Source organism: Scophthalmus maximus, chromosome 5 (assembly GCF_022379125.1).
Source record: "Scophthalmus maximus strain ysfricsl-2021 chromosome 5, ASM2237912v1, whole genome shotgun sequence".
Classification (NCBI taxonomy): domain Eukaryota; kingdom Metazoa; phylum Chordata; class Actinopteri; order Pleuronectiformes; family Scophthalmidae; genus Scophthalmus; species Scophthalmus maximus.
In genome coordinates, this window is record NC_061519.1 from 15,884,491 (window position 1) to 15,908,897 (window position 24,407).

The 24,407-nt window shown below is 40.9% G+C and overlaps 4 protein-coding genes across 33 annotated transcripts in view; 2 read left to right on the plus strand and 2 right to left on the minus strand.

Annotated features, from left to right (window-relative positions):
* Positions 1-5,818: 5,818 nt before the first annotated feature.
* Positions 5,819-8,076, plus strand: LOC124850009 (complement C1q-like protein 4). 3 transcript variants are annotated; one of them, XM_047331864.1, is made up of 3 exons: positions 5,819-6,027; positions 7,140-7,373; positions 7,702-8,076. In XM_047331864.1, exons 1-3 carry the CDS (start codon positions 5,883-5,885, stop codon positions 7,710-7,712), a joined length of 390 nt encoding a protein of 129 aa, XP_047187820.1. In that variant the 5' UTR covers positions 5,819-5,882; the 3' UTR covers positions 7,713-8,076. The 3 variants fall into 3 exon arrangements, with proteins under 3 accessions (XP_047187820.1, XP_047187821.1, XP_047187819.1); XM_047331865.1 differs by having other exon boundaries at positions 7,740-8,076; XM_047331863.1 differs by lacking the exon at positions 7,702-8,076 and having other exon boundaries at positions 7,140-7,544.
* LOC118310602 lies at positions 7,796-11,963 on the plus strand. The gene is made up of 5 exons (XM_035633684.2): positions 7,796-7,867; positions 10,434-10,498; positions 10,640-10,931; positions 11,021-11,143; positions 11,273-11,963. Exons 3-5 carry the CDS (start codon positions 10,661-10,663, stop codon positions 11,536-11,538), a joined length of 660 nt encoding a protein of 219 aa, XP_035489577.2. The 5' UTR covers positions 7,796-7,867; positions 10,434-10,498; positions 10,640-10,660; the 3' UTR covers positions 11,539-11,963.
* A 1,737-nt stretch (positions 11,964-13,700) lies between these two features.
* Positions 13,701-15,949, minus strand: LOC118310600 (ras-related protein Rap-2b-like). The gene has a single exon (XM_035633680.2). It carries the CDS (start codon positions 15,458-15,460, stop codon positions 14,912-14,914), a length of 549 nt encoding a protein of 182 aa, XP_035489573.1. The 5' UTR covers positions 15,461-15,949; the 3' UTR covers positions 13,701-14,911.
* A 1,356-nt stretch (positions 15,950-17,305) lies between these two features.
* Positions 17,306-24,407, minus strand: part of LOC118310597 (muscleblind-like protein 1) — a 47,490-nt gene continuing 40,388 nt past the window's right edge. For 13 of the 28 annotated variants that reach the window (XM_047331861.1, XM_035633650.2, XM_035633656.2 and 10 more), the window contains 6 exons: positions 24,104-24,257; positions 23,129-23,164; positions 22,285-22,370; positions 21,755-21,799; positions 21,003-21,074; positions 17,306-20,832 (listed from right to left, as the gene is read on the minus strand). In XM_047331861.1, the coding sequence (XP_047187817.1) occupies positions 21,018-21,074; positions 21,755-21,799; positions 22,285-22,370; positions 23,129-23,164; positions 24,104-24,257 (378 nt within the window). In that variant the 3' untranslated portion in view covers positions 17,306-20,832; positions 21,003-21,017. The remainder of the gene's footprint in view (positions 20,833-21,002; positions 21,075-21,754; positions 21,800-22,284; positions 22,371-23,128; positions 23,165-24,103; positions 24,258-24,407) is intronic. The other 15 variants (XM_047331852.1, XM_035633657.2, XM_047331854.1 and 12 more) reach the window with 5 other exon arrangements.

Sequence of the window (24,407 nt, forward strand, 5' to 3'; positions counted from 1 at the left end):
TATGTAATTCACATGAATGCTATACACTCAAGTCCAAAATACTACCGCAACTGAAAGGTAATATCTCCTTCAGGTGTTGATGCAAACATTGGTGACATGTGACCAGTCATGATTTGAATTCTTGTCTTTCCAAGCTCTATTAGTTAGATGACAAATACTATTAGCAGTCATTTAGTGTTGCAGTTTCATAAAAATTCACTGTCAAGAGTTATAATGAAAATGGTCAAAACCAAAGCAGCAGAATTGGCTTTTTATGCATCAAAATCCAGAATCTATAATATCCATAATGCAACAGGATGGCTTCATTTGACAGTTGATTTAACATCATCAAGGTCATTTTTTTAAAACCCCCCATCTGAGCATCAGAACATAGCGTACAACTGTTTTCACAGTCAGAGTAAAACTGCTACAGCAACCTTTCAGAAAAAATGTGTGAGGGGACTGCACTGTTGGACTAAACATCCCTCTAATGTCACCAGCAACTCCAAGTCTATAACTACCTCCCTGTTGATCCTGTCAGTCAAAGGTGTCAACTAGAACCGTTACATTATCAGCTGGTATCCCCAACAGGCGATAACGCTGTTACCCTGAGGCAACGGGGAGTTTGTTGAAATACTGTAGATGAGTGATTACAAAGCTGCACTGAAGAGGCCCTCCACAGTGACCTAACCCTGGATTTCCCACAGTTTCGATCATTTCCCAGCATTTCTTGGTGGCACTGTCTGCATAGAACCAAAGTACCGCAACTATTTTTATGGAGAACAGTTCACTTCCTTTCTCATATTAGCCACTACTCTCTAAATAAAGCCCTATGAGGATTGTTAGATTCCATGTTACATAATTACAGCCCTGTAAACAGACTAAAAGGAGGCTATTCAACGTCTAATAGATAGTCTCCCTTATCAGCTCTAACCTCCTGTAGAGAGAATGAGAGATAATGAGGGGGGAAACCTTTCCAAGCTGTCTATGACATCACTGCTGCAGCAGTCCCTCTCTCTCTCTCTCTCTCTCTCTCAAACACTTCTTTCTCTATGGATTATCATCCTTCTGTCAGTTATCATCTTTCTCTTTTCCGCCTCTTCCATCTCTCTCTCTCTCTAAATCACCATTTAACAGAGGATTCTCTCTCTCACTCCGAGTCTATAGTGTTTCCCCTATGCTGCAGATTAGACCGGGAGTCATTGTGATGCGCTGCACATACAACACCACAGAGGAAGAATTTGGTTTAATCTGCTCTGAATGGCGGGTTCTGACTATGTCGACCATATGGCCGCTGGTATGTAGTGCTACAGATTCCCAGGGAACATGCATGAAACACCGATGAAGAAGCTTGACTCATAATCTGAGTTTTGAATGAAAAAGCAGGGTCATCGTCATCATCATCATCACGGAAATTGCCATCCTTCACTATCAGCCCCAGAACCATCATTTTCTTCACCTATATTATCTAAACATCATCATCAACTATCATAACCATTATCATCACCACTTCCACCATTATGTCATTTCCACTTGTCATCATCAATATCACTACTTTCATGGCCGCCCTTGCCACAACCTCCACTCAGTTTTAATGCAATGCATTCGGTGACACTGACGAATGTTGACATCTTTATTGTGACCGCCCCTACAGAAGCCTAGTGACCTTCTGTGTCTGCCCAAGGGCATTAGGCCTCAAAGCAAGGAATTGAAGTGGATACAAAGCCATATGTTTCTAATGGTGAAGCACTCAGTAGTTTGTAGATCCAGTATTGATGAGATGTCTGTGCACTTTCAGAGTTTCAACCTCAATGAAAAACATCGGGGTGGGGAGAACTGGGGTCATCCCTATGTTCCCTCAGCCCTATGTTGCCTCATTTCGATGAAATTTTCCCCCTATCAAAATTAGGCCCAATGTTAGAGTTAGGGTGAGGGAACTTACACACGCTCCCAGTCACTGCTGTGTTTCCCAAGGAATAATTAGACTGTGGCTGTGCAACATGAATGGTCTCTAACTTTGTGTTTTTTTGCCATTGCTTCACTGTAGAGCTGTGTGCAGCGCTCTCCGCCACACTGTCGCTCTTGCACTCTCTCTCTCTCTTTCACTCTCACAAACACATCAACCGTCTGTCATATTCAGACGGACCCTTTTCCCACTGTGTTTGGTGAAAATCTGCAAATGCTTTTTTGAGTTATTTTGTACACACACACACACACACACACGCATGAGCACGCACACACGCACATAGACACACACAACAATACTTATTTTAAACGTGTGGGGAAAGAATAGCGCTTCTAGGCAATAACAATTTCAATGGTGTCATATGCAAAGCAGGTACAAAGTTGAATGTGCAAATTAGATTTGATTTGTTAACATCGGTTAGGTTGCTACGGTATGGGAATGGGTAACCGCTAAAGAAAAGTTGGAAAATACTGTTGTAATAGTTTGATATTTTGTTAAATATATTCATTTACTCTCCTGCAGAGAATTGGATGAAAAGATTGATACAGTTAGGTTAGCTTAGCATAAAGCTGTTTCTCTCTCACACACACTAATTGGACATTTGGACATGAGGACTAACTTCATTAGTTATGCCGATCCTCAGTGTCTCCACAGTACTGAAGCCTATCAAAGCCACTGACGACGTTGCTGAATGTCTGGAGGTGGCCTCATGTGCCTTAAACATCAAGTCTAATTACGGAGGGGAATTAGTGCTGGGTCTCGCTGTGCTAAGGCAGACTCTTCCTTATCAGGAGATGATGAAAGCATGAGGTGTTTAACGGGACCAGGGACCCTGCTGAGCAGTTAAACTTTAATCTGTGCTTCCAGAGGTTTATAAATTATGGAAATTTTATCAAATTTACAAACAAGCTGCTGTTCACCCTGATTGGGCAACAATTATATTCACATTTACTTGAAAATATGAAAAAGAAGATGCAGCTCATTATGCAGAATTAGCATGACAACCCAAAACTATGCAAAATGTAAGTAATTCAAATTCAAAGTGCCATAAATCTCATTCTACAAACTCAGTCTTACTATATATGGCAATCCAACCTAAATCTAAATATACTGAATATTTTGGGTTTGAAGTGTTTGCACCCTTCCCCAGTAAAAAATATCCAATAAATAACATCCTACCTGTAGACCATGCTGGCACTAGGTTGCACAGATGCCTGAAAAAAGTGGCTGTGTACATGCAGAAGTTCCTCCAAACTGTGCTGCTCTCGAGGTCGGGTGGCTTCAAAGCCTCCTGTCGGGCAGCTGGTGGAGCTTGAGGGGTACACCCTGGTTCCTACCCCCTGCCTCTGCTGGGTGGAACTGGAGCAACGGTCCAGCCTCTGCCCCCCTCTCAGCCTGGGCACGGGGACTTCAGTACAGGCTGCCTTGAGATACATGTTCGGTCCGGCCGGGCCTCCCACAGGCTGATGGGACAGTTTCTTTTGTTAGCACGTCTCTTTCAATATATTTAGTCCTCCTGCGGAGAGAATCTGATCTGAAAACATCTCCATGTAAGTGTAATGCAATGCCTGTCATGCAAGAACCACAGAGGAGATCCCTGTTTATATGCTGAAGAGTTTTTGTCATGCCCTTAGTGCCAACAGGGTAATTTGGAGTAATGACACTATTTCCACAGATATGTCAAACAAAGTAGACATAGAGCGTGGACTAAGCCAAGGCAGCAGGCACACAAAATAAGATTAACAAAGCAACAGTATCAGCAGATAGGGCCGAGGACCCAGAAACATCTCTGTGTCAAACCTGTGATGTCAACTTTATTCTTAGATGATTGACAAAATAAAAGACAGAGGCAGCTTTGGTGTGAGCTCCTGCTGGCGCAAGTGAAAGTAGCCTGCTTGTCCATGAACCAAGCCGAGCAAAGCCACAGAGATATTTCTGTTTAATACATGTCAGAAATATCTTCATGAGGAATCTGTTGCATGTAGAGCCAATCCAAGCTGTGGTGGAGACAAAATGTGACCCACCTAGTCTGGTGACATTACCTCAAAGCAAGTTATTTAATGATAACTGAAACAGAAATTCAACAAATAGGCAATGTGGAAAAGAGGTGGATATATCCGTTCACTTATGAAAAAGGAATTTCAAATGCACTGCCATCAACCAAAGTGATAACCCACCGTTACCCGGCACCCTTTGGTTCATGAACGGCTGTTTTGAAGCCTCAATTTTATTATTCTGGCCAGCGCCATCTTGGATTTTTGATTCCAGAAGCAATGTAATTTGGAGGAGGCCTGACTGAGAGCCCGTCCGCTGCACGTCTTTATAGACCGTCTATGATTGGCACCGTTGCCAAATCGTCTGAATCTCTTCCCGGTGGCCGGCTGCATTATAGGTCATGAACACCGCCTCCTCCAGGTCAGCAGAGGGGACCGAGATGAAAAGTCAAAGTACGTGAATTTATGGCGTCTGTCATTCTACCACACTTATGTTGTGTTTTTTGTTTCATTTTTGGGATAAGTTTGGTTTTGATTAGTAATTGAAAATGGGCTGACACGTCATTAATGACCGGCTGACTTGTGAATAGTCAAATGCGAGTATCGGTGGGACCTCGATACCGTGGCTCCACACCACAATCACTGCTGCGGACAGTAAATGGTCAACACATGAAAACATTTCAATGTTGCTGCGGTTTCCTTACAAGTAAAAAAGGAGGTCAGCACACTGTGCCAAATTGTGTGAGGTAACCATAATTGAAATTGGAATTGAGAAAAACATAGTCTTGCTTATGATGAATCTTTACATATAATACTGTGACACTGAATAATGCCACTAAAGATATTACCACTTACAGGCCCGAAAGGTGAAATAGAGCTTTGGGTCTTCGCAGCAGGGTAAAATGATGTGTCCTGTGAATTAAAATGCTACATTATCATCATCATTAACAATATTCCTTCGTCGTACTATTATCGATAAGAGCTTTGCAACCTGCTTTTGCGAAACCAAGTCGTGAAACATTCTTTTAACACCAGTGTTTGCCAGCCCCTTTCTGCTGTGAATGCATGACAAGTTTTATCGTTTTTAAACTATCCCATAATGTATACCTGTACTATTGCATGGACACGTCTAAGGAACAACAACGCACAAATAGCGGACAGCCTCTTCTTGCTTGGTCAGTTGTAGCTGCCTGCCCCCTTGTGGACGAAAGAAGAGCCTTGTTAAGTTACATTTGTGCAAGAGGGATCTTGCAACAATTACCTTCTAACACGCAAATGCCTCACTCATTCACAGGTGTAAGTGTGTGGGTATAAAAAATGGAGATACTGTAAAATGTGGGTTGAATATGGGGGAGTCTTGAGCACTGGTGTGTGTCTGCTGTGTCCTCCCACTCAGCTTATTTCTATTTCGGTTCCTGGATTTGTGAGGTCTTTTCTTCACTATTCCCTCCAAGACCAGAATGACTCATTGACGCTTGTACACAATCTGACTCCTGCGGGCAGGGGGGGCGACGCTGCTGCAAAAACCATGGTGGAATAACATTGTGGCCAATCAAACGCCTTCACTCACAGATCAACGTTCCTTCCAATTCAATATTTGGTTCTCAGCAAACATAGATTCTTTAGTCATGTGGATTCTAATCTTCCTTTCACTCTCTAATTTTGCATATTGTTTTGCGGGTTCTGAGGAGGTTATAGGGGGAAATGGATACTGGTTTTGATATTCATGTAAATTATAATGCAGTAATATGTGGTGTCTTTGTAGAAAAAGAGATAGCCAGTTTGCACCTCAACGTCCTTCGACAAGGTTGACTTGGGTTCAACAAACAAAACAACTTCTGGTCTGGGCGTGACCTGATTGGGGTGGGATAAATAGATGAACTGAACTGAACAGCGAACACCAATCCATCAAAGATGAAGACTGCAGTGGCTCTGCTGACTTCATGCCACCTCTACCTGGGTGTGGCTCAGGTCTTCAGGTCTCCAGCCTCATCCGAGCTTCTCCCTGTGGCCAGAAACGAAGACTTCTGGAGGCCAAAATAAAAAATGCAGAAAAACAGTTAGCGGAGCTGAAGCAAGCGACCACCGGTAGGTACAGTTGTGTTTTGGTGTGTGTTGTCGTCACCTTGTCTTGAAAATGATGCTATGTTAAGCTCGGTTTAATCAGGTGGTCTTGTGGACAAGATAAGACAAGAATTCAGTAAAAAAGAATAAGAGTAATATAAAATGGAATTAAATAGAATATAATTGTATAGAACAACAAGACAAAGCATATAAGAACAATTAGACTTAGAATACATACATTTCCAGGAGGTAATGAATTACCTTCACGAGTGACAGAGATGTCGGTCAGCAGGTCAGAGTAAAGAGGACAAGAAGAAGAACCCATTCAACATGCATTAGTGACAAGTTCACCATGTTACCTCAATAAGGTGATATGTTATTGTTACGTTCACAACGTGTTTCCACTGCTGTAATTGAAGGTTTAAAGACTTTAGATTCATTCAAAGTGGATATACATTACCAGGCTTAGTTCACGTTAGGATTCTTTTTTTTCTTGTAGCAGTTAAAATAAGGCCAAACATACATGTAACATTGAAAAACTTAAGTAGAAGTGGTCAGTTCAAAAGGAGCAGCACAGATGAAATGCATTGGGTCTTCTTTTTCTTCGTGGTCCACTCCATCCATTTTCCCAGAGTCCCCAGATTTCTGATTCCAATTCTTTCTTAATATCATCACATCTCACAAGTCTTGTTTTGTTTCCTGGCCCTTATTTGATCCAAATTGACTTGAATGTACTAATGGGAATAAATAGAAAAGCTACTGCACAAACAGTTAGGTTACAAATACAGATCTTTTCAAGTATGGTCCAAGTGGCCATTATCATTTCCGTTCAGGTTCAGTTGTCTCTAAAGAAAAGAAACATTAAAATATCACTCTCAATGCAACCGGGTGGCATTCAGAGCATTCATGGGTTAGGGTTAGGGTTAGGACCATTGGACCCTACAACACTGAGGTCACACTGCGCTACAAGAAAGTCTACTATAACACAGGTGCATTCAGCCCATCAACAGGTAAACTTACAATAATTATGTGTATTCATACGGGTTCATTTTGTAAGGAATGAGCTGGAAAGCACAACAGCTTCTGTACTTACAGTGATATGAATGTAACTGTGTCTCTGTGTTGATCATCCTCAGGTATCTTCACTGCTCCAGTCAAAGGAGCTTATTACTTCAGCTTCTCTGGTCATAATTTATCATCTAGACCAATGGGGCTGCGACTAATGAAGAACGGAGAACAAATGGTCACTGTGTTCAACCATCGAGCTGGAAATCGCTATGAGACGACAACCAATGGCATGACTCTCAATCTTAATGTGGGAGACCAGGTGTACATGAGACTCCAGGCAAACACCTGGATTTATGACAATGGTAATAGCCACAGCACCTTTGTTGGCCATTTGTTATTCCCTATGTAAGCAAAACAGAGCTCAGATAAGTGTCTCTCAACAATAATTAACCGATCAGTGAATCAGGAGATTATTCTGATGCCTGTTGATGGTGGTGGACCTGTGACAATAAAGAAGAAAAAATAATTAAGAAGTATGCCTACACCCATAGGACACAATTAATAAACAGTCTTGTTGGTGGTGGTGGTGTTACAATAAAAAGGAGACTCAAATCAATGTAATCAATGGTTTACAGTATACAAATGAACGCAAGCTAATTGTGTATTACAAATATAATATTTGTAATACAGGTGAGACGTGAGGGGAGCAGGTGAGACGTGAGGAGCAGGTGAGACGTGAGGAGCAGGTGAGACGTGAGGAGCAGGTGTGGACCATCACTGGGGCAAGAGACACAAAAGACGAAAAACCACAAAGTAAAACAGGAAATCACAAATTCAAGATACAAAGGATATAAAGGTAACTTAACTAAAACCAAGACAAGGAAACAGGAAACAACAACAAGGGACAAAGAAACCAACACAACAGATACAGGAGGAATGACAATCAAACAAAAGCCCATGAGGGCAGAATCATGACACATTTGAAGAGCCGTGAAGAGCTTGTCAAAACAATTCCATCATATTCACAAGCTGACTCACATCATCCATTAAAGTGTCCACAGCTCACCAAGTGGTTTTGTCCATATGTAAAACAGACAATTAAAACAAAGAAAGCTGTCATTGAAGAAAGATTCAAAGTACGCTTCTAACGGCCTCCAGCCATGATAGTGGATCTCACACAGTAGTGCTGCGCGTCCAGTGAACGTCTGACCTGCGCTCCCCTGGGGATAGAAGGCTACAAGTAAAGTTTAGTTTTGCAGGTATTTGGTGATTTAACAGAAATAATGAACAAATACAATATGATATGATTCCGTCCTGCAGCTGAACGCCGTCTAAACACCGCCACACTCAATAGGCAACACACACCCTACACATCCAGAAAAATAAGGTCATACACAGAAAATACACATTGCAAATGAAATCTCAACTCTACCCTCTCTATCTCCTGTTCCACAGCCGCCAAATCATAGAGTATGTAGGGCCCTCAGTAACAGTGTCCTATGTAGTTGTTCATATAATCATGATGTAGGTTGAAGCATGTATCAACAGCTCGAAGTCGATTTTAAATAGCACAGAGTAGTCGCAGTGGCACAAGGAAATAAATGAGGAGTACCGTTTCACTGTTCTTCCCTGCAGAGCAGCATTACAGCAATTTCTTTGCTCATTGGACATCCGTGGACCCCGAGGCTAACAGTTTCATTCATATACAAGAGCTTTCATCTGACAACAGAGTTGCAGGAGTCAGCTCAGCAGGCTGCTGTCACTTCTGAAGACAGGGGTGATGGCTATAATCAATCAGTTCATCAAACTGTCAAACCCTCTCTTTAGGTGTTTATCACATACATAGATTTAGTATCTCCGTTCAGCACTTGTTTTGGGGGGGGGGGGGGTTCAAGTGGATCTACAAGTTTAAAATTCATAACTCTTAAATGAACTGTTAAATCATCCGTAAATGCAAATGTATTGGCATAAAGAGGACTCCGTACCTCGTCTCTGTGTCGGTTGCCCCTGCCTGCCCTCTTGTGGCTATAGGTGATACAGCAGTTTATGAGAAATGATTACCTTTATAGTTAATCAATTGACAGATTACTTATATAGAACCTTTCAAACAAATCAACTGCAATTCAAAGTGCTTAACAGGTGATTGATGTTAAAAAAATGTTTTGGAAGACTTGGATATAAGGAATAATAAATAAACCAAAACTATGAATTATTGAAATGACAACAATACAAGTAGGGTAGTCTAGATAATAGAATATAAATAACAAATAAAAACAAGCAATAAATACATTTAAAAGTACTAGACAAAATGAATTATACTAAGATAGTAAAAAGGTCAATAAAGTCAAACATAGTAAAATAAATAAACACTAAACCAAAATAGATTTAATTAAAAAATCATGATAAAAATGTATATAAATTATAAAACACTACATGAAGGCCAGAATAAAAAGGTGGATTTTGAATTTACACTTTAAATTAATTTATCAACATTTTCAGCTGCTCTCAGATCTTCTGCGAGGCTGCTCCAGCGATTTGGAGCATAGTGGTTCAAAGCAGCATCACCAAATGTTTCCTTTCTGATTCTGCGGGAGAAGAATAGATTATATCAGTGGGTTTTTTTGTCCAGAGAATGAACATGCAACTTTTCCGAAGCAACCGTGAAAAAAGAGGTGGATGCATGTATGCACACATCTTGTTTTTGTTCTGATCACATTTTTATGCTCTGCCTTATCTTGGGGCTTCCGATCAAGAGCTATTATTAAAGTGTTGAAACAATAATGTTAATTTCAAAGATCAATGTCCAGAGAGCATCTGCATCATATAATGTCAACAAATTATCTAGACCAATATTGCAATAGTTTCTCACTCCCAGCAGCAACTGTGGTCCCCAGCTCTGTTGTCCCTATTAAATATACGTCTTTAAAAATCCATAAATATATAGTTCAGTTTTTGAAAAAGGCAAAAATTATTTACGTAAACAGTTGTTCTTCACACCTGCAGCGTGACTCTTGAGATCACAATGTTGGTCAGTTTTAATCCTCTGACTTTTGGATTGATTGTTACGAGGTTTGGTCCAGAAGATGAGTCGTGAAGATTTTAGTGATATTTTGACTTTTCATCCAGCGACCCATGAGGTTGGCATTTGTGGATTTTAGTGATATTTCTCAACAATTATTAGACACCTATTCTGTATTAACATGAAATTCATCATCAGGTTCAAGTTTGTATGCTTCTATGATTTATTTTAAAATACCTACAAAACTAATGATGTATTCATCAACTTAACCTGTTCTCTTTGTTTATTGGTGTTCACGAAATGTTGCCATTTCAACACACCAAACCACAATGGATAGATTAAACTACAGGATGTAGTTAAACTGCATTGTTGTTGTCATATTCATTGTCATATTGTTGTGTAGTTTTTGAACAGTGGAGGTGTGTTGCACTGAAGAGTAACTTCAACCAGACTTTGGCTGCAAAGAGAGTAAGAAACCTTTAGCAACTTTCTTATCGCGTCCACTCATTGATATCCCTTCTTATCATATCTGTTTGTGTCGGTTCTTTAGAAGAGACGAAACAGCCTTTATGGGAAATTCAAGAGTTTTTCCTTCTTTGTGTGATATAGAAAGCTTGGTGGGAAGAGCTGATGCAGACAAACAGAAACAATCCAAGGATGAAGACCTCACTGGCTGTGTTGGGTTTATCCCTCTTCCACCTGTGTGTGGCTGAGCTCCTGCCACAGCAACAAGACGGAGACATGAACAGCATGGAGAGTCCCGGCATCGAACAAGCTGGTCCCATAGCCGGTGACGTAACAGAGAGCCCACGATACAGTAGCCATCTTGATGTCAGCATAAGAGAGGCGGAACAGCAAAACACCGAGAGACAGCTCGAGGAGCTGAAGAGAGAGGACCAAGGTAAGAGCGGACATTAAGTTACAGGTTTTTATTCTGATTGAGAACATTTATCATTATGTTGTTATAATATTGCGCTGTTTTCTCTCAAGGCAACCGGGAGGCATTTGGCGAATCCTTCGACAATGTTGGAAACACTGGACCCTACAACACTGAGATCACACTGCCCCACAGGAGCGACGGCGATAACACAGGCGCATACAGCCCATCAGCAGGTAAACTTACCATCATGATGTGTATTCATACGGGTCAATTTTGTAAGTAACGAGCTGGAAAGCACAACAGCTTGTGTACTTACAGGGATATGAGATTGAACTCTCTCTCTCTCTGTTGATCATCCTCAGGTATCTTCACTGCTCCGGTCAAAGGAGTTTACCACTTCAGCTTCTCTGGTCAGACTGTATCAACTAAACCGATGGGCCTGCGACTAATGAAGACTATCAACCATCCGGATGGACGCCGCTATGAGACGGCAAACAATGTCATGACCCTACCTCTCAATGAGGGAGACCAGGTGTACATGAGACTCCGGCGAAGAATCCATTTCAGAATCAGAATCAGAATCAGAATCAGAATCAGCATCCACTTACATGTGCATATTTCACATTGAACATATGGAGTTGTGGATGAATACAATGTACAGTGTTTACCTTCACTTAATTTTTGTTTTGTGTAAAACTGCAGTTATGTATTTTGGGATTAGTAGGTGCAGTGGATGTTCAGTGTTGCAGTTTATTGCACAGAGATTGTTCTGCCACCGATCGACTGTTTGAACTGTTCTCAAGAGCGACGGCATGTGGAAAGAAGCTGTTCTTGTATCTGGCTGTTTTGGCATTCAGTGATTTGTAGCACCTGAAAGAAGGGAGTGGTTAGAAAAGGTTGTCTCCAGGGTGTGATGGGTCTGCAGTGATTAAGTTAAGAGTTAATAGGAATCCTCATCATTATTGTGTGAATTGAAAATTGTATATAACAATTGATATTATGTTTGCCTTTATAAGACATTTTTTATGAATAAAGCTATGTAATTTGCTTTAACTTTTCATTATAACTGCAAATCAGATAAAAAACGTTTCATTTTTATTGAACTTTTTGAGTCTCAACATATATATATATATATATATATATATATATATATATATATATATATATATATATATATATATATATATATTGCCATTTGGAAATTACAGTAAACCTCATTAATTCATTCAAGTCAAATTCTTTGTTGTTTTTTTGTCACAGTGCGGTTTTGTCACTGTGCTCCTGAAATGTTCCTTGACTGGTCCTGCCAGCCCCCTGGTAATATTTCTGGGAAAAGTCCGAGTGAGCCCAAGTGTGAAAACAGTGGGTAAATCTTCAGATAAATTAACAGCGAACGAGTGGCCGTGTTGATGACATTACTTTCCAAAAGCAAATTTATTGTAATGTCCTGCCTCTGCACGCTCTACCCAGAGGCCAGAGAATGTTCCAGAAACGTTCCTGCTTTTGTGAACACGTCTGACTCTGACAATCTCCTGCTGTGTCCTTCATATGTGAAATGCAACGTCCTGTCTTAAAACAGCTTTAGTGTGAGCGTCACATGATTCTTCCGCATATGAAAAGGTAAAACATTTTTCTTGTCATATAGAAAGCACAATGAGCTATGAACTACATGTTGTTTTTGGATTCGTAGCTTAGATAACTATATGCACTGACACCATCTACTCGTGATTGAAATAAAGTGTCCGTTAATAGACTCACTGTCTTCACATTGGACTCAAAGTGAAAGCAGGGCCTTAGGGTTAAATTTGCAATGTGTGTGGTTAAGAGGGACACGGGAGGCAGAAGCTCATTGGCCAGTCTTAGTATGGCCGACTGAACTTGGCCACAGACACAAAAATATAAAAAAAAAGTCCTCTCTGTTCTCTACTGTCGGCTCGAAAAACATGTGTCCACACAACTGGACGGAGAAGTGTCTTATTCAGCCAAGTCACGATGACTGTGACCACTTACTATATAATACTTACTATATGAAACATTCACATTTAAAACCTGTAAATAAGATTCAAATATCTATTACCACGATATCTAAATCCCATAGGTTGTGGTGTTAGGACCTGCAAGTTAATATTCTCATTGTTTTGGTTTTTTTTAATTCATTGATTTGTGTATACAGTGTCCAAAAGCATTGAGAAATATGCATTCCAATTTCCCAGAGCCCTTGGCGATGTTTTGAAATGAGCTGTTTTTGTGGGACCGACTGTTTCAAACCCAAAGATTTTCAATTTGTATTGATATATATAAAACAGAGGAAAGCAGCAAATCCTCACATCAGCAAAGCTGGAACTAGAGGATATGGAAAGCTTACAGGTCAAATTATCACATATTTTGGCTGCATCATCATAAATATTAATCATATAATAAACCTATGTAATCAAATGTGCATGTAATTAAGGGAGATTTTTTAAGTTTTAAACTATTTGTGTGACTGACTGGACATATCTGATATTATTCTAAACCTCTTGTCCCGCTCCATAGTTACCTGAACAGCCTGCTCCCCCCAACATAAAAAACAACATCATTGTAAGTGATTATAATAGATAAAGTTGAATTGCAAAAGAAAGGTATTTTTCTAAAACTGGTCACATTTTCACTATAGGTAGCTTGTAATGTGGCCAACACCTACACAACGTTTGGCCTTGGATTTCGAGTTGTAACTGACACATCATTATTATCTAAAGTTAAATGTACGAACTGTTCAATTACCAGCAGAGTCAATGACAGCACGCGGTGTTACGTAAAATGCTTTTTTTTGTATTACAAGTCTTTCAAACTGACAGGTTGATGGCAGAGGATTTGTCCAAAGGGAGAATTACAATTACAGTAAAGTCAAAAATGTCACATTTTTAGAGAGAGAGAGAGAGAGAGAGAGAGAGAAACAAAAATCTAGATAATACAGACAGACATGGCTTGCCATTTAGAGAGAAAAAAAAAAAAAAAGAGTTCTTGTTGGACAAGTACCTCGAGAAATGGCCTGAATCTGACCCTGGATAGAGCAGGTCTGGTACAAGCCTTGGTGAGTGTACTGAAATACGGCTAAAAAAAGGAAAAGAAGAAGAAGAAGAAGTTCTGATTGCCATCAAGACGCACTGCAGAGGAAGTTAGGGCTCATCTGTTGGCACAGTCACAGGAGTATTCTGAGGAAGGCACTTGACATGGGGCCGTGGCGTTCCCCACGCAGCGACAGCAACGCACCAAGGTCCTCGTTTGTGCACACTGAGGAGGGACACCGTCAGCTAAGTGCAAGTTCCATGATAAATCCACTTCCATCGGACCAGAGAGAGAGAGAGAGAGAGAAGAGGGGGTGGGGGACAAAGATATGTAGCCGTTACACAACTCCACCACAATCCACAGCTTCAAATACAGCATCCTGTAGTGGGCGGGTCGGCACCTCTTGACCTTTTGGAGCAAAACTACGGTTGGATTTGAGCAAGGCTTTATGGGAGATTTTAAATATGACGAGGCCTCATAACAGGGTATAATGATAATAATAATAACTACCCCGTCACCACCTACAACCACCACAAGACTTCCACGACTGATGGACCCAGCCCAGAAGATGAAACAGTGACAACTCAACGAATGAAAGCACAAAATAAAGAGCGAGAGAGAGAAAGAAACGGAAATCACGCGTCTCTTAGGTTTTCACAATAAGACATTCCCATTGAGGCACATTTCCAGAGAAGTGTCATATACAAAGCTATTTAAAAACAACGACAAGAAAGAAAATCCCCAAAAACATTCAAGTACTTCGTCATGTAAACACGTTTCCAGACTATTATACATTATAATCGATTGTTGTTGTCGATTCTCCCCCGCTTGTGGGCAACAATAAGACAACAGTGTGAGGAGAGAGAATACTTTTGCCCCACATTAAAAGTTATGAACTCAAACTGTTCTCTGTTTGTTTGTTTGTTGTTGTTGTTGTTGTTGTTGTTGACTTTTCAGAACAGGACACACGAGCAGCACTTGTCGCCGCCGCTGGGGACAGACGAGTAGTTCATCTGTCGCACGATCTCCGCGAACAGCTCGTCGACCGAGCCTTTATTTTTGGCCGAAGTTTCCATGAACGGGCAGCTCCAGTCCTGCGCCAGCGCCTTGCCCTCGCCGGACGACACCTCCCGCTCGCCCTCCAGGTCCACCTTGTTGCCCACCAGGATCATGGGCACCCGCTCGTACCGCTTCACCCGGATGATCTGGTCCCGCATCGGCTTGATGTCCTGGAAGCTCTGCTGGTTCACCAGGCTGTAGACCAGGATGAAGCCCTGGCCGTTCTTGATGTACAGGTCCCGCATGGAGGCGAACTGCTCGGTGCCCGCCGTGTCCAGGATCTCCAGCACGGACGGCGACGAGTCCACCTCGATCTCCTTCCGGTAGAAGTCCTCGATCGTGGGGTCGTACTTCTCGATGAAGGAGCCCGTCACGAACTGCACGGTGAGCGCGGATTTGCCGACTCCGCCCGACCCCAAAACAACCACTTTGTACTCCCTCATGGCGGGGGAGGAGGGGGGAGCTGGAGGGGGGGCAGGAGGGGGGAGGAAAGACAGACAGACACCTCCTTTTCTTTTTCTCGCCGCGACGAAGCCTCCTCTCGCCCACCCGCTGACCAGCCCCGATGTTTTCCGACCGAGCAGGCTGGGAAGGCTGCGCTCTCGCTCGGGCGGGACTCAAATTCCACCCCGGCAAATCGCGCGGGCCTTGCGCGGCGACGGCCGCCGGGCGCGGATCCGAGGCGAGTGGCCGCTCCGGCACATCAGCGAGGCGAACCAAAGCGCATTCTGGTCGCGCCGTATCGTGCAACGCAGCTCGGCAAGCGTGATCGCTCCGCTCCGCTCTCCTCCTGCGCGGCGCTTCCTGCCCACATCCTCCTCGGCGCGTCAGAGGCCGAGGCTCAGCTCCGCTCTCTTAAAGGAGCCGTCACACGGAGCCGCGGCAGTCAGCTGACTGGGCGGAGCCCGCGGCCCGGCGTGACCTCTGACCTCACACGACTACGAGTTTACACTAGCATGTTGATGAGGTCATACTTGAAGATTCTAATTATACATTAGTCATAATGAATCATTTATTTGTTATCTGATTTGAAAATAAAGGAAATTTAAAAAAAAAAAGGGATGGCCATCTGTCTTTATGTTATTTATGTGAAAGGGGCAGGCAGTTATTATGAAATGAAAATGAATGTCAGTTGTTATACCATCACACACATGGACAAGGTTGTGCAGGAGAACTATTATTCTATCATATAGTTTTCTTTGATAATCGATTGATTTTTCAGTTTATAAAGTGATAGACAACAGTTAGAAATAATAGATAAGTAAAATAAATAAAAAATGAAATCACTTTTTTATTTACCATTTTTAAAAAACAAATTAATGCATTGATGTACAATAGCTTTTTGCTGTTGAATCAGGTGCAGTGAATTCTAACGGTTTCATTCATTTTTATCATGTAAAATACATCATACAGTAGAAAAGTTGCATTTTCTGTAGTGATTTAAAATGACAATAAAACAATGTAAAGTTTTTGGTTTTTGTGTTTGTCCTTCATCTCCTGGTTCCCATCCCTTACTGTCAAAAACTGAAATTTGTCTCAAACTAAATAGTGAACACCTGCACCAAAATCACTGGAGTGCATCATCATTGTAGCCTGGCTTCATTTCACGAGCAGCGGGTCAGGGCAAAGGCCCGTGACCTTAACAGGGACACAGCCCGTGTTCTCCACCTCTCAGGCAGACTGCCTCCCTCCCCAGGGGCTCCACCAACTGGCACAGGGCAGCGTTCATCCCCGAAGCCACACACCCGGTGAACAAGGAATAACCTAGGACAATTCTAAGCTCCGCCTAGAGCTTGGCACATGAAAAATTAAATACAAATACATAAATGCCTATCTACCATGTGGACTAATTCATCTTTATATTGATTACAATCACAACCTAGTATTTGTTTTTAAACAATTGCACTTTTAGCTCAATGCAACTGAGCAGCTCTTTTATTTTGTTATAGTTGTTTGATGAATAAAGTTGTACTGTATTGTATTGTGGGCTTCATCTAATGTTTTTTTTTTATTTAGTTCTGACTCCGATAAAGCAAAAGATGAAGGACAGACACCGTCACATAAGAACTAATATAAAAATGATAATAAAAAATATAGGAAACTACTTGCATAGTGTTTTCCAGAGTGTCCATTTTTATGTGTGAATAAATATCAAGTTGCATTTCACGTTAATATCTTAACTTGAATTCAGTAACTGAATAGTACTCTGTTAATTTGAACCACACGCCCAATGCGCGCACACACACACACACACACACACACACACACAGACAGTGACCACACAACTGTTGCATGAGCAAATCAAATATTGTTTTATTCAGATTTTTTTTTTCCATCCATACAGCAAGAGTCAATTATGGCAACAATAAAATGTGCATAAACAAATCTGAAGACAGAATAGTACATTATTGTGCTGCAACTGTTAGCAAATACATAAGTGATGGTTGCACTTACAAGTAAAAAAGCAGTCAAAGCAAACATGTGCCCCCAGCAGGGAAGAGAAAACCTCGGGTCCGGCCATGAAGACCGAACATCTGATTTGGAGAGAATGGTGCTTTGGTTCTTTGGTGCCGACGCAGCAGCCACGAGTGAGAAACTCGTTGACGCTGACGGGCGACTGTTACATTCATTCGAGAGACTAATTCGCCAAATACACATTTGGTGCGGTGAGCCTTCACCTGCTGAGTGCACAGATATGAGAGCAGGAACAACTTCCCGTGAGTCAGTGTCGGCTGTAATTATATGGCTGTGAGAAACGACCTGGGGTTGAATGAGTGCTAATATTTTATTGTTCTTTAAATAATGTTTTTCTTTGAAAAATATTTTCACACAAGAGTAAGATGACTTGTTTTTTTGAAGTATTATTCCTCCCCACTGTGGATGTTATCTACTGTACGTATAATTAAAATAAAAACCCAAAACATATTACTGTGTATTCTGTGGTCTGAATGTGTTATCTTTCCTTATATACTGTAACTACGCAGCTGCTTTTGTTTAAATGTTTGTACTTTTACATGCAGTCAAACTATAATAGAATATATTCTTTTTGTTTTATGTATCAACTATACCACGGGAGCAGCAGTACTGCATGACCGAGTCCAACAAATGATAAATGGCCATCATTGGATATGTCATCCAACGAGAGGGGTGGATTCTGCGTGACATGGGGATATCTACTCCCCGACAACATTCCCTGGCAATGCAAGCCACTGATAAAATAAGACAAAAAGCGCATAGCTTTCTCTGAATGCATTGGCCAAGAAACAAGTGCCCTTGTTTGCAAGCAATTTTTTTTCAGCTGGTCTTCTAATTTAAGAATTTAAATTAATCTAACAAAATTCCTTATAATTATAGATATTTTTTTTTATTCAAAATAATATCTCAATATGATACACATTTTTTTCTCTGTTCATTTGACTATATACAGAAGTGCAAAAAGTCAACCTTCGTCCCTTAGGTTAGAACTCATCATCTGCAGCATTTCAGACTCCTCCAGTCGGGAGAAGTCTTTCTCTCTCTCGCTCCTAATCTCACTCTCGACCAAACGTCCAGACACCCAACAATTTCACTGCTCGTTTTGGCCTGACATTCAGGGCAAACTTAAGAAATATTCCAACAATATAACATATTTTTTTGAAATGGATACAGTAGAAAATAATTTGTACTCTAAAACATGGACAATCTATATCTCAATACATTATATTTTCAAACGTGACGTGTTCTTGACAGGAAAATTTAAGTTGGTTGAAACATTAGTTTTTTTCTTTCTTTTTGTTTGGTTTTTTGAGATGCTGCAGTGGCAGCGAAATGAATTGATCTCATTCCTTGTATCAAAAAAGTCTTTCATCAACAAAATTAAGTGATAATGTAACATCAACTGAAAAAAGACGTCCAGCTATATGAATGAAGTGAATATTTAAAACTGACTCAACACGTTATCATTTATATGGTTTGAAAAAAGTTATGAATGTCATACTACCTCAAAATCTACAACGGCTATATCAATGTTGTCAAGTAATATATAGTAAGGCAAAAAAAAGAAAAATCTAAAAACTACATACCTCAAATAGATTCAAATCCTTAAGTAGTACACAACACATAAGTTCAATGAAATTTAAGAGAGTAATTGTTACTTTAACATAGACAGAATGAACAAAAAAAGAAAAAAAGATCATAAGCGGCATGTGAGAGAACTATAAAACATCATTGGTGTTCTTTACCTGCATGGTGATTGAAAGTACATTTGATTGGGCTGAGACCCATTAATTGTAATCTAAGGCTTTGTTAGGTACGTTACAATCGGTAAAGACACACTACACACATCTGTGAACACAGAAAAAGAAGGAAGTGATCATAAAACTGACAGATGATAGAAGATGATAAACATGTTTCCTTAATTGTTTAAGCCTCTGGATGCTTCTACAAACCTTTGTGAATATGATTATGAGATAAAACTGTGCTTTGGTTTCCATAGTCAGATCTACAAGTGAATGACGACCTTTGTGTTTTTGCTTGAAATACAATTCAAAGTCATACAATGCGTCGCAAATTCCTCCAAAAATGAAAGTTTGCGAGAGATGGGATGTGAAATTAAATCACGTGACCGGACAAACAATCATTCAAGTGCACATGTGGTTTTTAAATGACCTAATAGACTTTTGGGTCTGTTGTTTTAAATTTCTATCTACACATGGCTCAACAGTGCTTCTTGGAGACACAGTTTTAAAGTCGCCTCTCTTTAAAAGAGCTTGAACAAGGTTGACAATGTCAATGGAAGCTACACCCTCTACTTCACCAGGCTTTAGAGTCGATGGACTTGAGCAACAACCTAATCCCAATAAACACAAAACAACACTAGCACTAGAAAAGAAGTATGACAAACTTTAGAAAAACACTCCATTTTTTAATTTTAAAAGAAAGAGAAAAAAAATCACAAAAAACCCACTTCTAAAACTGATTAATTAGATAAAAGTTCAAATTAAAAAATTAATGAAACCAAAACAATACAAAAGGAGCCATACAAAACTTTTACCTTCGGTAAACAAATAACACTGCTGAGATAACACTCTGGTTTTAGCTGTATGGCCTTGATGGCACATGACAAGGTGAGAAAAGTTTGCCTGGCTGTGCTTTCAAGATACACAGGTATGTTGGTTTACCCAGAACATTCATATGTCCAAGACCCTCATTTCAACATCTAGTTTCACTAGTAGCCGTAAAAACACAATACTGTACATGCCTAATTATTTTGGCGGGAAAATAATAATAATAATTCCTGTTAAAATCCTTGTGCCTTTCAGATTTCAATTGAAATTCAAGGTGCATGTTTGCATTTCACTTGTAAACTATGAAATATGGCTATCGATAAAACAAAAAATAGAGCAGAACAAATTTTTTTTTTAAAGAAAAATAAAATAAAATAAAAATCTTGGTCTACTAACGTACCAGCACGTCTGTGTTGCCTCATGCAACCCACGCTCTTGACCTTCTCTGCGTGCAGTAAGGATAACAGAACAAATTGAGTGCTGTGGTTTAGAGGGAGATGCACTGACCGCGGCACCAGGACATCCTCTTCTCTCTCTGGCTGGACGTTGGATTTGACGACAAATTCTTCTTGACATTGACATGTGGGAAGATGGCACAGATCGTGTGTTGCACCCGTGACGCGATTATATGTGTGTGATGAGACCATCACCGTGAACTGGGTAAGAGATGGCAAAAACCCTCCTTGTCTCATTGCGTGACATTCGGAAGGTTATGTAGATAAAGGCTGAACTCTTTTGGCTTGGACGGTGCCAGCACACATTCATTTGATCTGCAAGACACAACGACATTTCACTTGAGAAAAAAAACTAAAAACAAAAGAGATTTATGCATTCAAAAGTTGCACACCGTGGAGTCTTAAAACAGAGCTAAAATGATCCACACAAAAAAACCACTGTGAAGAGTGTGTGTGTGTGTTTGTGTATTGAAATGGGAACTCACTGTTCTTAAGAGGAACTACATTTGAGTCAAGTACTTGTGACTACTCAGATGATCTGCAGATATTATTGGAATCTGGGGGTAGAAAACAGACAGGGATCAAATGAAGCAGAGAAAAACACGCTGGCTGACAAAACAAACACAGGTCAACACATTTTAACCACATCCTCTCACATTGAGATGAGTTCATTGCTGAAAAACAGGACAAAGTTGGCAAGGTAGCAGAGGCAATGTGGCTACAGTTTGGCACAAATCATTCATGATGTGACGTGGCAATAAGAATAAACAGACACTTCTGGACAGCAGGGAGGGGAAGAGGAGGGTTCAGGGGATGGGGGAGATGAGGGGGCATGGGGAAACTGTCAGTGAGGTGGCTCCCCCATGCAAATCTAAGTCCTCCATATTGTTGACCTGCACACCTCAATAAAAGGCAGAAAACTGGGTCTGGATCACAGACATTAGCATGATTTATTTTAACCTTAAAATCGTTTCACTGGCATTATGAAATTGTGCAAAGAAGCTGACAGCTCACAAAATCCTTTCAACATAAATGAAATCAAAAAAATGTATGTCCAGCTTTTAAACACAAGGAACATGGTAAATCTTTGCACTACGTGCTGGAAGCAGCAGCGGGAAAAAAGGGGGGGGGGAAGCCAAGCACCAAAGGGCACAGATAGCGACTTTTACACAAGCCGTGCGAATGGCTCTGAAAAATGTTTAAAAAAAAACAAAAAAAAAAACTACCTCATACATACCAATTGCATGTATTCGTTGGTAGTCAACTTTGATGAGGAAGAGTCCTCAAAATGGGAAAGGACAAAAATCGAGGTTACAACGAGGACACATCAGATGAAATACAGTATGTTTTTTCTCCAGAAAGACAGATAACGTAAGATATGTATTACACTAGAGTACGATGTATATAGTTTAAATGGACACGGAATGCTTTAAAACCTGATAGTGTGATACATGAACACATGTTGGTGTAGGCCAACAAGAGGGAGTAACATCTTCTACCCAGCCCACCCCTCGCTGTGAGACACAAGCATCCCCAGATCGCCAATGTGCATGGATAGATAGATAGATAGATAGAAAGATAGATAGATAGATAGATAGACATATAGATAGAGAGATAGATAGATAGATAGATAGATAGATAGATAGATAGATAGAGATAGATAGATAGATATAGATAGAAAGATAGATAGATAGAGAGATAGATAGATAGATAGATAGATAGATAGATAGATAGATAGATAGATATAAGGGATGTAGTGGTGCAAACCTGATTGGTGGAGGCAGTTGCAAAGGGAACGCTTGTGGCAGATGAGTTGGCTGCAGTGGCTGGACTACCACCGTGCATCATGGGAACTTTTTTGGAGGGAAAATCATGTAAGAAAATATACACAGAGGAGCAGTGTAGCCACACACATTCCAGGCAAATGAGGGAAGGAGAGAGAGAGAGAGAGAGAGAGTCAGAGAGAGATTCGATTTAACTGGCTCCCTTTCCTCCCTCTGCCGACGCTGACATGTGGTCTCGTGATCGGAGAACTTTGATGTATAAATGTCACAGCAGCGCCTCACTTACACACTTATCTGTATTGTCAGAAACCGAACGATCAATAATGTAATTTTTTCGTTAACAAGAGGAGAGCTAACTTTAAAAAGCCGTAGAAAGGGGAGTCTTAAGAATGGAGTATGGCAGAGGAGATGACGGGGGAAGGTTATAATTGAACTCCCTCGCTTGTCTTAATGATTTTGAAAAGGGATTTCAATTGATGTCAGGTTAGACCAGCCAAAAGCCAAGTAAAGGACAGCATGAGAACGAGAGTGGTCAAGCAATATACAGTAGGTGTACACAGAGAACTGTCATACAGGTAATATACAACATTGACATTTCATTTTTCATTTTAGATTTGTCTGTCCTCATGTGGACTCTTGCTTACGCTACACATCACAAAAAGTGTCTTCCACAAACCAGCACAGTGACTCTCAGGTCAACAAAATCTTTTATCAGAGTGACAAAGTGGCTATGAATACAAAACAGCAAACAGACGGCTGGATTTTGATGACGTGTGAGTCACAGACATGAGGTCACAGATAACTGAAGAAGGAAAGCTGGAACCTACCAAGGCTGGCTGCAGGTGTCATGCACAATATTGAGCCTGCCCATCATGCAGTGCAACAGGAAGTGGATTGGATAGGGAAGAGAAATCAAAACAGCCCATCACAAGGTTCGTTAGAGTGAGGGGAGAGATAAGGTGGGAAAAAAAGGTTAATATCTCTTTGAAACAGTCATCAGCGATTTGGAAAAGGCGAAGGGGTTTGAACTCATCATAAAGTAATCGGTTAATCAAACCAGAGAATGAACACAAACTTTTGTCTGAAGTGCAATGCATATGAATGTGCAATACATCAAGGGTGACAGTGCAGGTTATGGTTGTAAGTTCAATCAAGTATTAAACATTATATACACACTCTAGACAGAAGTAGACGCATACAGAAGCCAGACTCTGCAGCCTGCTGTTGTTTTTTGTCGAGATACCATCGATCATCCCATCCAGCCCCATTCATCCCAGCCCAAGCCAAAGCCTCGAGACATGGTATCTCATCAAAACATGGGTTACCATACCGTGGTACACTTGGATTAAGAAGCAAAAAGAACGATCTTGTTATCTTACAAACGTCCATGCCTTGCTTAGTCAGCCTGCACGTACTAGGAGAATCGGGTAAGTGGAGTATTATTAAGGTAATTAGTACGCAGAGAGATCTTTTAACCTGTTCTCAACACCTAGTGACAATGCAGTGCCACACAAAGCGCATAATGCACGGATGTGTTAAAGCATTTTCTAGCATTTAAACTGCACTTCGAGATGTTCATGTTCAAAACCCTCAAGTATATAATCTAGATTTTTTAGGGTTTGTTTGTCAATCTTTATATTTTCCCTCTATCTGATGAAAATGGGTTTGAAAGATGGTCCACATCTGAAGCGTTCTCTGCTGAAGTCTACACCACTCCGGTTAAACAGGAGCCAGGTCACACTGATCCGGGCGTCCTCTGGGCGGCCTGAGCGCTAAAGCGGTGGTTGCTGTTGGAGCCATACCTGATGGGAGGAAAGCAGCCTGCTGCTGAAACTGCATGTTGGCCAGGGCCTGTTGGTACTGGAGCATGCCGGTGTTAAACATGGCAGAGGCCCCATTGGCCTTCTCCAGGGCTGCCCGCTTTGGCATGGGAGCCATGACACTAGGGGCGATGCCCTGCTCAGCCAGATGGAGGGAGGTCAGTGAGACAGGAAATAAAAATAAAAAAAATACAGAGAGAGAGAGAGAGAGAGAGAGAGATCCGTGGATAACAGAAAGAGTTAGGAGTGTTGGAGAGAGGCAAAAAAAGAAAACAAAAAAGGTACA

Coding starts and splice junctions, on each gene's coding strand:
- LOC118310600 (XM_035633680.2), bottom strand. CDS start 15,460: ATGAGGGAGTACAAAGTGGTTGTTTTGGGGTCGGGCGGAGTCGGCAAA.
- LOC124850009 (XM_047331863.1), top strand. CDS start 5,883: ATGCCACCTCTACCTGGGTGTGGCTCAGGTCTTCAGGTCTCCAGCCTC. Junction 6,028..7,139: donor GCTGAAGCAAGCGACCACCG/GTAGGTACAGTT, acceptor GATCATCCTCAG/GTATCTTCACTGCTCCAGTC.
- LOC118310602 (XM_035633684.2), top strand. CDS start 10,661: ATGCAGACAAACAGAAACAATCCAAGGATGAAGACCTCACTGGCTGTG. Junction 10,932..11,020: donor GCTGAAGAGAGAGGACCAAG/GTAAGAGCGGAC, acceptor TTTTCTCTCAAG/GCAACCGGGAGGCATTTGGC. Junction 11,144..11,272: donor CGCATACAGCCCATCAGCAG/GTAAACTTACCA, acceptor GATCATCCTCAG/GTATCTTCACTGCTCCGGTC.